This window comes from Echinops telfairi, unplaced genomic scaffold, assembly GCF_000313985.2.
Source record: "Echinops telfairi isolate 266 unplaced genomic scaffold, ASM31398v2 ScPeMD7_5592;HRSCAF=6446, whole genome shotgun sequence".
Classification (NCBI taxonomy): Eukaryota; Metazoa; Chordata; class Mammalia; order Afrosoricida; family Tenrecidae; genus Echinops; species Echinops telfairi.
Window position 1 is genome coordinate 43068640 of NW_022109491.1, and position 17564 is coordinate 43086203.

Genomic DNA, 17564 nt, shown 5'->3' on the forward strand with positions numbered 1-17564 from the left:
AAAGAAGAAAGAGGAAGATATTTATATGTGCAGAGAATAGAAGAAATATGAGGCAAGGCTAGTTTGGGGTGTGTCTATGGAGTTCAATTGCTAGGCAGTGTCAATGTGAGCAGGTCTGTGCCCTCAGATACAAGGGAGTAAAGCCTAGCTTTTAAAAAAACAGTCTTGGATGGATCTGGTTTTCATCTGTCTGCCTAGGAGTTGCAGGTTTCCTCAGAGGGTTGGGACATTGTGATAGTTACATAATTTCATGTCAACTTGATTTAAAAAATGTAGGGGTGGAGTCTAGCCTGACAATCAGGCCTGACAATGCCTCCTGTGGGTGTGGCCTTCTCATGAGGATTCTGGGAAACTCCTCTCTTTCTCCCTGGAGGTGGGCCATACACTCTCTCTCTGCTTCACCTTCCTATTGAATAGCGACACTCAGAGAAATTGAAGAACCACGTGGAGACCTGTGCCAGCACCGAGATACTTTAACCACCACTGGGTCCACAAGACTTTGCACTCGCCGTCCTGTGATCTTCCTGCATTTTTGCTCATTGCATGTGATTGCATGAGTCTTAAGAAGAATTTTTGGACCATATTGGACTTATGGGCTAATTTTGCAAGTAGGGACTTGATCTGGACTGAGCAAAGATGTTTTCTTAATATACTATTCAAACAACTGCTTTTTTGCAGGTGTATATTTTCTTCATGAGCACAATGAAGCATTCTTGTATTTCTATTTTCTCAATGTTATGCATCATTGGTTGTGATACACATAGTCAAATTCCCATGAAAAGTCATTAAAACTCAAATAACAAGATCTATCTAACATTATAGCCCTCCTTTTACATCATCCTCTGAATCTAGTTAAAAAATCTGGCAGCTCTTTGTTGATGCTCTACTGCAACCTTTTTTAAAAATATCACCAGGAAAATTTCATTTGCATAAGATATTGTTTATTATTCTGTGCATTCCATTCGGCTCTGTTTCTTTGGAATGAGGCAAATACTAATCTGTTCCAGTCAGTTGACCAGGTAAGTGCTTTCACATTTCTCGGCATATATTCATGAGTGTTTTCAGTGCTTCCTCATCATGTTGGAACGTTTCAATGTGTATGCCTTCAATAGCCTGGTTTCTTGAAATGATCGAATGTTAGCAATTCTTTTCAGTACAATGACTGTGTATCTTCCAACCATTGTCTTTGGATGTTTTCTCCATAGTTCAATCAATATTTTGCCTATGGAATCCTTAAATATTGTCTTGCATGATTTCATTAGTTCTTTCAGCGTATTCTTTCTTTTTGGATTTTTTAACTCCAGTATTTGTGAACTTCATTTTAATGCTTTTCTTTGTTTTCCTGAACTGACCGTTAAATTTTTCTATTCAGCTCTTTTATCACATCATATTGTACATTTGCTTTAGCCAATCTTTGTTCAAACACAAATTTAAACAATCCTTCTGACACCCATGCTCATCATTTCTTTATTTCCTGTCTTTTTGCTTTCTTCATGTATGGTATTCTTTTTTTTTAGTAATCATTTTATTAGGGGCTCATACAACTCATCACAATCCACACATATGTCATTTGTGTCCAACACATTAGTTCATATGTTGACTTCATCATTCTCACAACACCTGCACTCCACTCAAGCCCCTGGTGTCAGCTCCTCATTTTTTCCCCCATATATGGTATTCTTGATGCCATCACAACAGCTCCTTTGATATAGGTACACCCATTATAAATACCAAATCCATTGCCATGGATTGATTACAACTCATGTTGACTCCATATGTGTCAGAGTAGAACTGTGTACAGTAGGGCTTCCAGTGGCTGGTTTTCTAGAAGTATATTCCATACCCTTTTTCCTGAAGTGCTTCTGAGGTCTACCTGCCAACCTTATGGTTAACAGACAAGTTCTTAAATGTATGTTTCACCTAGGAACTCTTAGTGTGATCACAAGACAAGCAGTCAAACCACTGCCTTGAAATAGATTCTAACTCAGATGAGTGATTCTCCAGGACCGAATAAGGAGCCCTGGTGGTGCTTTATCTGCTTCTCTAATTAGTAAGTATAGCTTCAGAAACCCTGGACGTTAAGGGTCTGAATCAACTCACCAGCAGTGTATAAAACTGAGAGCAGAACTGCCCAATTAAATGACTGTGGATGTAGATCTCTGTGGAAGCTGATGGCCTCATCTGTCTCCCCAGGAGGGATTGGTGGGTTCAAATGACCAACCTTTTGGTTGTGATTGTGGTTAGGTGCCATCAAGTCAGCTCCAAACCATAGCAACCGTATGCACAACATAATGAGCCACTACATGCTCCTTTGCCATACTCACAAATATTCTTGTCTGAGCCCTTGATGAAGCCACTGTGTCAATCCATCTTGTTGAGGGCCTTCCTCTGTTTTGCTGCCCCTCCATCTTCCCAAACATGAAATACTTCTCCAGGGACTGGTCTGTCCTGACATGTCCAAAGTATGTAATATGCTATCCTTGCGTCTAAGGAGTTCACTGGACTTTTTCCAAGACAGATTGGTTTGGTTTTTCCTTCTATCAGTACATGGTACTTTCAATGTTATTCTCCTGGACCTCAATTCAAAGTCATGGATTCTTCTTCGGTCTTTCTTATTCAATATCCAACTTTCACAGGCATATGTTGAAATGGAGAATATAATGCCTTAAGTCAGAAGCGCCTATGTGTTCAAAGTAATATCCTTGCTTTTCAGGACTCTAAAGCGATCTTGTGCAGCATATTTACCTAATGCAATGCACCTGTTGATATTTTGACTGCTGCTTCCATGAGCATTGGTTGTGGATCCAAGCAAGACAAAATACTTGACAACTTCAGCCCTTACTCCATTTATTATGATGTTACCTATTGTCCCACTTGTGAGGATTTTCGTCTTCCTTACATTGAATTGTAAACCCTATTGAAGGATACAATACTTGATCTTCATCAGAAAATTCTTTAATTCTTCCTTCAATTAATTTTTCTTAAGACCTTTTGGTTATCACCCCCACTATTTAACATACTACACAACTTCTTTTTAATCTTGAGGTCCCATAAAAGTGGAAAGAGGCAGAAGATCTGAGTTAGTGGAAGGTATGGCTGTGGAAGAAGGATCTTGCTTTGGTTTTGAAGTTGTTGGCTCTGAACATGGTAGTGGTCAAACACCAAGGAATATGGTGGCCTCAAGAACTTGGAAAAGGCAGATAAATTAATTCTTCCAGGAAGGAAAATAATTTTGCTAACAGCATTATTCAAATCCACACATCCTGTTTTATACTTCTTTCCTACAGAAATGTAAAATAATATATTTTTTTGTTGTTTTAAGGCACTAAATTTGTGGAAATATGTTGTAACAGTATAGAAAACTAATATATTAGTGGTTTTAGAGAAAGTCAAAGAAATAAAAGAGCAACTGTTTCCCAGTCTGATTTGTACTTGTTTCCCCAAATATATAGAAAAACTATGGAGTGAAAGGATTCAGAATTTTCTTTATTTATAAGCATTCATAGGGACTTAGTAACATTGGTGCATATTCAATGTGTGGATGACATTGATGCTTAGAATTATACAAAGCATGTTCACTGAAATGTGACATAAATGAATTGACTGCCTTCTTAGGAAATAGGTAATAACCATTTCCACTTGATGGACTTCTAAAGCTACAAACACATTTTGCCTTCAATGAAAATCTAGTGAAGCATTGCAGTAACCAAGCAACCTGGAGTCAGAAACAAGCAGCAGGCACAGACAGAAAGCAATCTGTTCTTTCAAGAACGGGAGTGTGCAGGATGTGTAGCAAATGCTGATAAATGGCAGAAAAGGAATAAGCCCTGGGAACATGAAACTTGACTAAGCAGAGTTTGATCTCATTAGGAAGTTGGGTTAAAACAAAGGTTGAAAAGGGGCGTGGTGATTGGAAGGTATTGTGGGCATTTTTACAGAGCCTCATGCTGAGTGCTGTTGAACTTTTCAAACATTCTGGGCGGAATGATTCCTGCTCCCTCACGGAAAACATTGTGGTAAGTGGAGGCAAGAAATCCTTCATATGTTCTACTACACGTGTGGACCTCACATCGCAGCCACTTTGAAGAGAGTTGTCTCTTCTTCCTTATGGTTCCTTTTGTATTTCACTACTGTCAGTTACTCTATAACCTACAGCGATGTCATGTTCACCTCTACCTTCTGTTGTAAATATTCTGGTTGTGGTTATTGGAGATCTCTTTGATGGTTCCAGCATGGGTACGAGAACCAACACATGATGAATCAGATGCATCTTCATGATCCTTTGCCACTCTTAGCTTAGTTGAGTGGGCAGCTATCACCCCCTTAGCCACTCTGACTGCCACTCATTATTACCTTTCTATCAGGATGTGATCATCTCTGTAAGGGCATCTATAGCTGGAAAACTCTTAGACACCTCCATTCAACATGTCCCAAACTAAATTTACAATCCACCATTGTTCACATCCTATTCCTGAGTCCCGTGTCTCAGTCATTGGTACCATCACGTTTTCATTTAGTCAGGCCAGATGCAGTGGAATCATGCAGGTTAGTAAATCAGGCTTTTTACTTCTTCACTGATTTATAAATTAATAAAATTTGAAAAATTGTCTTGACCAAGATGATGCCCAGTTGATGTTAATCTTTAGGTCCCCCCCCTCCCCCTGCTTTTCAGGTTTGCTCTTGTCCTTGGTTGCCCTCAAGTCAGCTCCCACTCATGATGACCCAGCCTACCCACGTACAACAGAGCACAATAGTGCCCAGTTGTGCCATCTTCGCATTCATAGGTCCCCTGGAGGAGCACTGTGTTCTGAGTGTCTTCTAACCTGAAGAGCTCATTTGAAAGTAGTATGCTGGTTGATATTCCACCATTATTGATTGGATATATCTTTTCATTGGATATATATTTTTTTAATCACCAGAACTTTCTTCGTGGTTTGCCTTAGTCTGGAAGCTCTGCTAAAAGCTGTCTGCTGTGAGTAACTGTGCCACATTTGTGATAATGCTATAGCTTCCACGATAGGAACACACAAGCCAACACAGTAGACAAACTGACCATTGGAGGGCAGTCATTTCCTCTAGGTTGTGTAGCTACCTTGCAGAAAATGGACTTAGCCCATTTTAGACTCAGTGGATCGAGTTTTCAAGTTAGTGGCAGGAGCTCTGCTATGTGAGGACATCTCCTCTCTCATTCATTCTTTGCCGGAAGTTTATTTTTGCCAAGGTTCACAGGAAACAATGGAGGTTTCTTCCCTATGTCATGATAATCCTGAAAAGCTTGGAGTATTCTATTTTTGTTAATAGTGCTCCTTTTCTCTGAAAATACAAATTTCACTTAGAAGCGTTTGACATGGAAATACTAATAAATAAAAAAAGAATGTAGAAGGTAATCAACTATGCCTTAAGAACATAAGAGCATAAGGACTTGGGAACACATGGAATATTCGGGGAATATGAGAACATCACATATTCCAAAGCCCCGGTGTCTATTAGTATCCAGATGCATGGTATCTTGGCAAGCTCAAAAACAGAAGGAAGTATATAATGCTTGTCCAGAGCACAGCTGTTTCTCATAGGTGCCACCTGTTTGGTTGGGCACCACTCACTCAGGTTAATGTTAGTGGGACAGGTCATGTGAGCGCAGTTTGAGTGTCTGAAATGACAGACATCTATTTGGTTGAAAAACTCTCCCCACACACACTGTCAGTGTTTTAGACCAGGGTTCTCAGACCACTGTGCATCAAGTGTCACTGGAGAAGCCTATTGGCTCTGGCAGCCTGCCTCTGGAAAGCCAGAGCCTTTTACCCTCTGGGGAGCAGTTCTACTTTGCGCATCGGACATTTGCCGGAGGCAGAAGCAACTCACTGGCAATGCACAACCACAATAACAAGGTAGAGAAAGAAATGAGACAAACCCCAAGTCATTGAAATATCCTTTATATACTTTTTTATTCAAAAAATGCAAAATGTTTGTTATTGGTGAAATGAGTTGCTTCTCAGAAGACAAGTGTATCGATTAGGGCAATAGTCATTTGTATTAGCTTTGTCTCCCAGGAAATAGAGTAAAATGTAGATTGCAGATGATAGTAGGCTCAATATTGACCTCCGCAGGATATTCTGAAGTGGACAGGCTAATTTGAAGCAAACGTGTGTTGTCTTTGAGAAACAAGTTGGTTCTAATGCACATTTTTATTCAAAAAAGAACTTTAGTCATAGTTATATAGTTCATTCAGCCCTCACAGTTATAAAACTATTCAGTGAATAAGAATGATATTCTCTGTGGAATGAGCATCATAGAGACCTTTAAGATGAAATGGAGCTTCAGTTTGTGCAATTTCTGCCTAGGATGGGAAAGAGATTTTCTACAATTGGCATTTCTGAACCCAGAGCCACACAACCTGATTGATTGTACTCTGTTTTGAAATAGTATTTTTATCCCTGTGGCTAGGAACCTTTCATTATCTTTTTTTTCTTTTTGGTCCTTTAACAAAGAAATACTAAGAGTTGCTTTAAAGGACAGCAGCTCTATGCCCATACTCAATCAGCTGCCTAACAGCTTCCAAGTTTTGAATGCCATGACTCCTTATCTCCGTAGACTATCGTCTATTTTTATGTGCTATCTTCTTGTATCTTTTTTAGCCAGAAAAAGTATGCCAGCAAGTTGATTCATAAATAGAGTTCAAATGAGCCTATTATGTATAATAATATTGAACTGAAATAGGTTTCATTCATATGCAATAATGCATTGGGTACTTTGAAAATGCAAAGAACTTAGTGTTTGATTTTAATACAAATAAAGTCAAAATTATAAGTTATGTATTTAATAGCTATTTAATGAAATTTCATTATGAAATAAATTATTTCTCAAAGGATGTTTATGTCACTTCCTTGTTTAAAATTGTTTAATCATCCTTATTCTTCAAGAGAAAGCTCAAATACCGAACATTGTATGAAAGGTCTTTCATTATCATCCAAGAACAGTTCATTTTAGCCACAATTCTTCCTATAACTGCTTCCTTCAACCATTCAGAACTATTTATTTCTTGAGTAAATTTTGCCTTTTCATACCTATGTGTTTTCACATATATTTTTCTGAAATCTGCTTGAGTATGATTGCCCTTGACTTTTAACAGATCCTATAAGAAGAAATCAAGTGGAAATAATTTACCTGGGAGGCAATCCCTGGAAACATTGGCAGAAATTTGCAGAAGTGAAATGGGTCAGAGCAGGAAAGGAAGATGATAAGAATAAACGATAAGTCAGTGGTGATGGACAATTATAGTTCAATCTCACCAGTCAACTCAGGCAGACAGTGCAGAATATGTTTCAGAGTGTGTTCCCTGAGAGACGAGTTTGACAAGGCAAAGTCACCACTTGGAGACAGTTTCGTACAGATTTGCATACAGTGCCTAGGCAAACTTTCAAGTCATTTGATACCATTTCCAAAATTGTATTCTTAGAAGGACTGAAAGAAGTAAAATTACATAGAAAATTACCAATGTTTCTAATGTTTTTGGATGTTCCAAAGTTTACTTTAAAATTTTCCTTATGAGCCACAAGATTTAAGTTTCTAAATCCACAAATCAAAATGATTTCTTATTTGTACTAATATATCTTAGTACTCATTAATAATTGATACTTACAAATGTGTCATGACTAATAAATTCAACTAGATACTAAATTTTAAAGACTATATCTAGGAGGAATTTGCAAATGTTTACTAAGTTGCTATTGTTTTTCAAAGCATTGGCCAGATACATGGAGTCGAACTGTGTTTTAGGTACATAGGAAATAAGAGAAATTAAATTCAACATAAATTTCTTGAATATTGATTTTAATGTATAAATGAATTACACTATTAGGGAAGCAAAGACATTTAAGGCATGCGTGCTCTTCATCTATACAGAATTTATGATCTAGAGATGACATTCGGAAGACAGAGCTATTAAGAAATAACTAGCTAATGGACTTGATAATAATAGCTAAAATTTATCACTTAAACTGTCAGTCACTGTCCTAATGCTTTATCTATAGCATTATCTCCCTTAATTCTTATAATCTCTCTATCTATTAGGCACACTTGTTATCCCAATAAACTTGACACTCAGGAAGGTTTATTAAATTCTCCATGGTCACATGGCTAGGGAATGGGTAGGTGAAGAAATCAGAATGTAGACCTATGTCCATATATCCTTAAAACTCATACTCAATGGGTCATAACTCAGGCACTTCAACAACTCTCTCCCTCCAAATGTTGACTGGGCAGATGTTTTACAGACATGGTGCCTAAGCTAGGCCTTGAAGGATGAAGAATGGACATAGGGCACTAGAGTCGGGCATTGCTAATAGGACTAAATCTAGAAGTATAAGCCAAAAGGAACCTTGAAAGAACAAAGGTGTTTGATCCAAAATGGTCATTTAGTTGAATTCCTCTGCAGAGAAACTTTTGAAAAAGCAGATAAGATTCAAGTGCCTATGGTCTGAACCTCCCCTGTGTTATTCCAGGTAGGCTAGATAAACAAATCCAGAGACACTCATATGTGTGTAAAAGAGAGCTTTATATCAAAGGGCAGTTGAATATTGAGAAAACATCCCAGTCCAGTCCAGATCAAGTCCATAATTCTGATAGATATCAATCTATAACATCCTCTTCAGACTCATGAAACACATGCAATGACACCAAATGCAGGACAATCAAAGGCCAGTGGATTGAAAGTCTTGTGGATCCCTTGGCATTGTAAGCATCTCAGTGTTGATAGAGGTCTCCACATGGTTCTTGCAGCTCTCAAACTCTGAATGCCTGAGGGTAGCTTCATGTGGCTTCTCCTCAGAAATGGCTCGCAGGAAGTAAGGAAAGAAAAAGCGAGAGAGAAAGAGAAAGGAGGAAAAAAACGGAGTTCCCAGAGTCCTCAGGAGAAAGCCATGCCCACACAGAGGTGTTATTGGCTATGACCCGATTGACACAATAGACTCCACCCCTTCACTATTAATTCTCTCAAGTGCCAAATTGACATCAGATTATGTAACTACCACATCCCTGAAGGAACAAGAATTTATGCCGCTGACACCTTTGTATTTAAGAGGAAGGAATTGACGTGGAGAGTCTGCCCCCTCCCCCAAACAAGACAAAACAGATTCTGTGCTGCCTGGCTGCTCTCCAGGCCTCAGAGGAGAGGAGAAATGGTTAGTGGGTGCTTGTTCTTCACATCCACCCCTAAACTAACACCATGGAAGTCACTAGTGCATTTCTCCCAACATCCTTGCCAGTGCTGGGTGGAGTCTGACTTCAGGTGAATGAAGCACGCTCACATTCTGGGGTTGAAAGGGTCTCAAACTGCAAGCTGTGTTCTAGCTGGATGAAAGAGATGCAGATCAGCTACAGGGGGACTCTCTATGCCCACCTAGAACTGCCAAGGACTGGACTGTGGAGGAACTTCCCCAGAACACCAAGGGAACAAGTCAGCCCTGGGGGAGTGTAAATATAAAATAAACAAACCCCCTGTGTTAGTCTAGGTAGACTAGAGAAACAAATCCATAGACACTCATATGTATTTAAGAAAGAAGTTTATACACAGAGCAATTGAATATTGAGAAAACATCCAGCCAAGTCCAAATCAAGTCCAAAGTCCAATATTAGCCCATATGTCCGAAACCAATCTATAAAGTCCTCTTCAGGCTCACAAAACACATGCAACGACACTAAATGCAGGAAGATCACAGGCCAGTGGGTGCTACGTCTTTTGGACTGTGCAGTGGAAGCATCTCAGTGCTGGCAGGGGTCTCTACGTGCCTTCTCTGGCTCCAGAAGTCTGTTTGCATCAGGGCAGGTCCATCTGGCTTCTCTAGGTCCAGGGCTCTCACTGCTATCAGCATAGACCCATGTGTCTTGTCAGTAGAGAGTCTCTCGGGGAGTGAGTCTGGTCAGTAGAAAGTCTCCAAAGGAGTGAGCAGAGAGAAGTGTCTTTTGTCTTGAAGAAGGAAATCCAGGAGTTCCCAGAACTCTCAGGAGAAAGCTATGCCCACACAGAGGCCTCATTGGATATATAGTGATTGACAGACCAGACTCCATCCCTTCACTTGTAATTCTCTCAAATTGACACCAGATTATGTAACTACAACACCCTCTTTAAAACAAAAGAAACAAAACAGAAAAACATTGCCAATCATTCCCCTGGGGTATAAGGTGATTGCATTGATAATATCAATACTTTAATCAAATGGAATAGAATATAAGGTAGTGTTGATATAAGGAGTTTGTTAGTATAGTCCAACAGTAATCCATGAGTTGTTGCTTTGTACAGATTGATTTCTTAATTGATTAAGCTCTGTTCACAATGAGCATGGAGGTTGGTGGTAGGAGAAATGTTCCTGTATAATTTCTTACAAGGGCAGACCCTTGCCTCTCAGGTTAAAACCTGTCATATTAGTGCAGTGAAGTACTAAGTATATATGTTAGTCCCCTTTCATTAAACACCCACTAAGCCAGGGGTCCTAAGCAAGGTCCAACAACGACCATTTCCACAGTCACTGGACCTTGGGTGGAATGTTGGCTAGTTCGTTTTAGTACAGGGACTCTGTGTATTATTTCCATCTTCTTTTTGATGATTCCTGAATCACTCAATATTTTTCTTATAGAATCTTTCAATATCACAACTCAAGGCTTGAATATTTTTATTGGGTTCTTTCAGCTAAAGATATACTGAGCACGTTCTTCTCTTTTGCTTTTCTAACTCTAGGTTGTTGCACATGTCATTATAATATTTGATTTTGTCTGCTCATACTGCCCTTTGAAATTTTCTGTTCGCTCTTTGACCTCATCTTTTCTTTGATTTGCTTTAACTACACCATGATTAAGAGAAAGTTTTAGTCTATTCTGAAATCCAGTTTGACCTTTTCTTTCTTTCCTGTTTTTTGAAGGAATTTTGCTTTCTTCATGAATGATATTCTTGATGTCCTTTCACAGCCCATCATGTCTTCTATCATTAATGTTCAGTGCAGTGACTAGGTTGTTGAAATTCAGGTCAGGTCATACAAGGTCATATTTTCATTCCCATGGATTAGTTTTAATTTTCTTCAGCTTCAACTTGAACTTATATGTGAGCAACTGATGATCTGTTCCGCTGTCAGAATCTGGCCTGGTTTAGCTGCTGAGCGTGAACTTCTCCATGATCTCAAATGTATCCAATTTGATATCTGTGTCTTCTACCTGGGAAGCCCAGGTGTGTAGTTGCTTTTTGTGTTGTAGAAATAAGGTATTTGCTATGAACAAAGAGTTGGTCTTTCAAAATTCTATCATGTGATCTCCAGCTTCACTTCTATCACCAAGACTATAGTTTTCAACTACTGTTCCTTCCTCTTTGTTTCCAGCTTTGGCATTCCAATCACCAAGAACTATCAATGCACCCTGATTGCATGTTTGATGAATTTCTCACTGATTACTCTGATAGAATTCTTCAGTTCCTACAGCTCATGTTTCTGGGGTTGGTCCATAAATCTGAATAAGAGTTTTACTGACTGGATTTCCTTGAAGGCTGATGCATTTAATCCTATCCCAGACAGCATTGTACTTCAAGATTGATCTTGAAATAGTCTTCATGATAATCAGTGTGATGCCATTACTCTTAAATTTGTCATTACTGGCATAGTAAATAATATGATTTTCTGATTAACACTAGACAGTACAGCCTATTTCAGCTCCCTACCATATGGGATATTGGTCTTTATAAGTTCTATTTAATTTTGACGACGTCCAACTTTCCTCGATTCATGCTTTGCACATGCCATGTTCTGATTACTAGATTTTTGCTGCTGTTTCTTTTTACCTTGAGTTGTGCCCCATCATTGAATGAAGAGCTTGATGGTTCCACCCCCACAGACTGCTCCATTTGCTTCATCCTGGTCAACGCTGCTTTGAGATAGCCGCTCCTCCTCAATTATATGTTGGAGGCTAATTATCTGGCACTATCTCTGACAATGTTCTGCTTCCAGTCATTAGGCTTGCAGTATGACAATCTTTCAAAGATTTGTATAAAGTTTCCAGTCACCCCTTCCTCCAAAGTGGGGAGCTAGTCCCTTCTCCATTGTATACTCTTAATCTGGAAGCTCTGTTGAAACCTGTTCACTTTGGGTGACCCTGCTGGCATTGGAAATACAATTACAGAGCTTTCAGCATCACAGCAATGCACAAGCCACCTCAGTACGATAGACTGACAGAGAAACTTACTTTTTACTAATACTGTTTTTAGTTACTTTATCTGTAATATAAAAGTAACTATTACTATTACTGTATGTAAAGGTGTATAATAAAAATATTAAAACTCAATGTTATATTGCGCTGTTGTACTTACACATTTTCGTATTCAAGTGGCATGTTATAAGTCAGTAAAAACATTTGATTTTATCAACTCGTTCCTACTGAGCTTTCTTCATCTTTAATTTTTTTTAATTAATAAAATTGGAGAAATTGATGTTCTAGTGTTAATATGAGTTTTCTGTTTATTTATTTTCTGGTTCTCGATAGGTGACAATAATGAAGAGGAAGATGTGGACATGAAAGAATATTCAGGTATTACACTAATGATTTTATTACTTAAGGGGATAAATTTTGTTGTTTGTATATACCTCACAGTTTACAAAAAGATTACAAAGGTTGGTAAAGATGGACATGTACTTATTTACACTTAAGAGACTAAATATATTTCTCAAAATAACAAATATAATTTGGGTGTGGACCAATGGTCCATGCACTTAGAGCTAACCTGGCATGGCAACACTACAGCATCAGTGTATAACTGTAGTCCGTGGGGTTTTCTTTGATTTAAAAAAAAATTATTTATTTTATTTTATGTTATTATTGAAAATATACACAATAAAAGCATGCAACAGCTCAGTTTTCCACGTGCATATTTCAGCGACGTTGACTACATTCTTCTCGCTGTACAGCCATTTTCACCCTCCCCTCAAGGTCACTGTGGATTTGAGTCTACTCGGTAGCAGTGAGTTTGACTTTTGAGACACTAAATGTAGTACACCACACAATATAGGCTTCCTTTTCCCTCCTCTTTCTGCCTTTGATAACCACTAATAAACATTGTTTTATAGACAGTTGCCCATTTTTTATCTTTTTAAATAAGTCAGACGATATACCGTGTATTCTTTTATGATTGACTTATTTTATTCAGCATAATGTCTTTAACTTCCTCCCATATATCAAGCATGTTTCAAGCACATATTAAGACTTCATTTCTTTACTGGTTGAGTGGTATTCAATGTATATGTCCCACATTTTAAAAATAGTTTGATTGACATCTAATTCACAAAACTACAGTTCATATTAAGAAGAATTACATAATTATAATCATAGTAAATTTTAGAACATTTTCTTTGTTCTTGTCCTCATCATTATTAGCTCTTCTCTTCTGCCCAATCTTCCCTGCCACACCCACAAGGAGCCACTGATTCACTTACTATCTCTCTAGATGGACCCAGCCTGGATTCCTTATATGGATAAACATTAAATACAACAACAGCAATAAAAATAAAATTAAGAACAATAACAAAGTAAAATAGGGCTAAACCTCAATTGAATATCAAGGAGAAAATATTAGAAACTAGAACATATTGAACATGAGTCAAAACGGAGACCAAATGATAAGATGATAAAGTTTAACTTAGCAGCATCTGCAATAATCCACTTCATGATAGCAAAGCTAGTCATCTCCTTGGTCTATGGTGAGAGGAGATTGATCAGAGACTTCATCCATGTGTATTTCCCCTTCACTTATTTTTTTTTTAACCAAAATGACTTTGCAATGGGTCAAAAGGGAGATCAAATGATAAGATATTACATTTTAACCTAAGTACATCTGTGATCAGCAACTTTACCATGTTCTCTGTCTGATAAGAAGGCTATTCACATCCCTCAATGATGGACAGGCGGACTTAATCAGAAGCTTAGACCATGTGTGGACTGCGGAAATGGGATTTTGGGCTTCCCCTGTGATCCTTAGTCTTCTGAAAACCAGATGTTTACAATTTAAGCTCTGATACATTCTCTCTTTTGGATTTGGGTTATATTATTTGCAACTCTTGAATCACACAAACTGGTGATGCCTCTCTTAGATGGTTGCTTGCATCAATACAAATCTTTAAGACCTGAGACTTTATTCCTTCAGATAGATGTGCATCATCTAGCTTCTTCACCACACTTTGCTACAACACCCATATCTTCAGTAATCTCTTCATGAGGGCAAGCATCAAGTAGAGCCATGACAAAAAACTAATTATTCTTAGATTGGGGCTAGAATTAAGTGCAAGCTCAAAATCAATTTGTAGATCTGTGGTTTATATATATCTCTCATTCACCATAGATACATCATTGTCAGTTTATGTTAGAAAGCCTTAGAAATCATTCCACTGAGGAATACTGTAGTTCCATTAAGAGTATTATTAATTTAGCTAATGGTATAGAATTTAAGACATTGTTGAGGAAAGGAAAATATATGAGTATATTCCAGCTATGAACTGCAATACATGAATTGTTTACTTACACAGATTAAACTCTTTAAGTGACTAGACACTACTTACACAAACAATGGGGCTGGTGCTAGGGCAAATTTTCAATAATATTTGTTCACTATGGCAAAGTCATGCCTACCATAGTAATGCATAGGATAATAAAACAAGAATGGCATTAAATAATAAGTATATAGTAGTTCTGGGTCTCCATTCATTGGGCATCCTCCAGGCAAGAGATCTGAACCAAAAGTCCAGATGTTCTATCCCCTTGGGGTAGCAGTCATCTGCTTCTTCTCACACTAGGGAGTTTCAGCCTTAAGGACAAAGGCTGTAGGTGAGTTTCAGGTAAAGCCCAGTTCACTCAGTGGGGTTTCCCCATTAAGTATTGCTAGTGTGGCTTATGAAGGATGTTGTGCACCTTGAAAGAACAGAGTCTAAAGTCTCTGTAGTCTATAACACATGCTCTGATTCACCAAAGGCTGGATAGAAACTGGGTCAAAAGTGTCCAATTAGGAAGACAGTACTAGGCACATTGGGTTCTATATACATTTTGTTAAGTGATTTTTACTGATGGGAGGTGCTGCCATCAGAAATGTTCATTACTTTCTCCGAGACATACTTGCCCCACTCCCCCATCTGGACTTGACTTCCAAGTAAGGTTTCCCTATCACTCCGGTCGGGGTGTCTGCTGGTTTGGGGTGACCTTAGCACAGTTCTGTATGACAGCCACTGAGGGGTCTTTCCCATCTCCTCACATCTTGAAAAACTGAACCCAGCTGAGGCGAGGTCGCCTCGTCAAAGTGTTTTTTAAAAGGGTATGTCTCATCTTATCCACTCATCTGTTGATAGGTGTTTAGGCTGTTTTCCACCTTTAACTATTGTAAATAGCGTTGCAATAAACATCTGATTATCAGCTTTCCTACTTTCTGATGTTTTGAGAATATACCGAGGAGTGGAAGGACTGAGTCTTGTGGTAGTTCTATTTACAGACTTTTTTTCACAACAGCTATACCATTTTGCATAACTAACAACAATGGACAAAAGTTCTGATTCCCCTGGTCCTTGTCAAAATTTATTTTCTGCTGTTGTTGTTTTTTCTAAGCAGCTATAGTGCAAGGGAAAAGGCATTTCATTGTGATTTACCACTCTTTGAAATCCAACGACCAGAAGAATCTAGTTGTGTCTCTGATGACTATTTAAATGTCCCCTGTAGTGAAAAGTCTATTCCAGTCCTGGGCTTATTTGTAATTGGCCTGTCTTTTTGTTTTTAAGTTTTTGACAGGTATATATATATATTTGTGTTATTAGTTTTTCATTGAATATATAGTTTCTGAAGACATTCTCATACTTTAGCTTGCCTTTTCGATTTTTGATAAATATTTTTAATAAAAAAATATTATTTTGTATGAGGTCTCATTTAACTATTTTGCCTTTTGTTGTTTGCACTTTTATTATTATGTTAGATAACCCATTGTTAAAAGCCAGACCTGACAGCACTGTTCCTGCTTCTTCCTCAGAGATTTTTTTTTACTTTAGTTTTCATTTTATGGAACCTAATCCCTTATGAATGTTTTGGCATATTGCTGGAGGCATGGATCCTGCTTCCTTTCTCTGCATATGGAAATCTAATTTTCCCGGCACCATTTATTAATGAGATTCTTGTTTCCCTATTATATGAACTTAGCACTGGTCAAAAATCAGCTGAACAGAGAATTGTGGAGTCATTTGTGACTGTTAGATAAATTTTATTCTATTGCTCTTAGGTTACTGTGACTCAGAATCAACTCGATGGCAGTGCTTTATTATTATTATTTTTAATGTCCCTATTTTTATCCAGGGCTAGGTTATTTTGATTACTATAGCTGTATAATATATTTTAAAATTGGGCAGTCTTAATTTTTCTTTATTCTTCTCTTTCAACATTTTTTTTTAGCTATCCTAGCCTCTTGCCTTTATATATAACATTAAGGATTGTTTTTCTTTCTTTTTTTTTTTCATCATATCATGTTTTGCACTTGCTGTGTTCTTTTTTTTTTTTAATCATTTTATTAGGGGCTCATACAACTCTTCACAATCCATACATACATCATTTGTGTCCAGCACATTAGTACATATTTTGCCATCATCATTCTCACAACACCTGCTTTCTACTTCAGCCCTTGGTGTCAGCTCCTTATTTCCCCCTCCTTCCCCACGCCCTACTCCCCCTGAATCCTTGATAATTTATAAATTATTATTATTTTATCATATCTTACACCATCTGACGTCTCCCTCACCCACTTCTCCGCTGTCCGTCCCCAAGGGAGGAGGCCATATGTAGACCTTGTAACCTGTTCCCCTTTTCTCCCTCACCTTCCCTCCACTCTCCCGCTATCGCCACTCTCTCCACTGGTCCTGGGGGGTTCATCTGTCCTGGCTTCCTGTATTTCCAGTTCCTATCTGTACCAGTGCACATCCTCTGGTCCAGCCGGATATGTAAGGTAGAATTGGGATCATGATAGTGGGGGGGAGGAAGCATTAAAGAACTAGAGGAAAATTGTATATTTCATTGTTGCTGCAGTGCACTCTGATTGGCTTATCCATTTCTGTAAAAAGGGTTGTTGTAATTGTGGTTAAAACTCCATTGAACCTATAGATCATTTTGCTTGGTATTGGCATCTTTACAATATTGTATCTCACAGTTCTTAATATTTTTCTATTTATTTATGTTTCTATGATCTCTTGGTGATGTTTTATAATTTCCATCATGTAGGTCACATACCTAGTTAAATTCAATCCTACATATTTCATTATCTTCAGTTCTATTGTAAGTAGAGGCATTTTCTTAATTTCCCTTTCTGATTTATCATTTCTGATGGATAGAAACCCAACTGACAAGTGTGTGTTCCACCTTACATCCTGCAACTGTGCTAAATTCCTCTATTATCTCTAGAAGTTTTCTTATAGATTAAAAAACAAGGTTTATGTATATAAAATCATGTCATTTGCAACTAGAGACTCATTTATTTCTTTTCTAATCTGGATATCCTTTATTTTTTTTCCTTGTCTTAT

General features: G+C 38.0%; 1 protein-coding gene across 1 annotated transcript in view; it reads left to right on the forward strand.

The window, feature by feature from the left end:
- Window positions 1-17564, forward strand: part of LOC101653723 (mono-ADP ribosylhydrolase 2) — a 196159-nt gene that overhangs the window by 15552 nt on the left and 163043 nt on the right. Inside the window, exon 3 of the mRNA XM_045295173.1 lies at window positions 12517-12561. Coding sequence (XP_045151108.1) covers window positions 12517-12561 — 45 coding nt within the window. The remainder of the gene's footprint in view (window positions 1-12516; window positions 12562-17564) is intronic.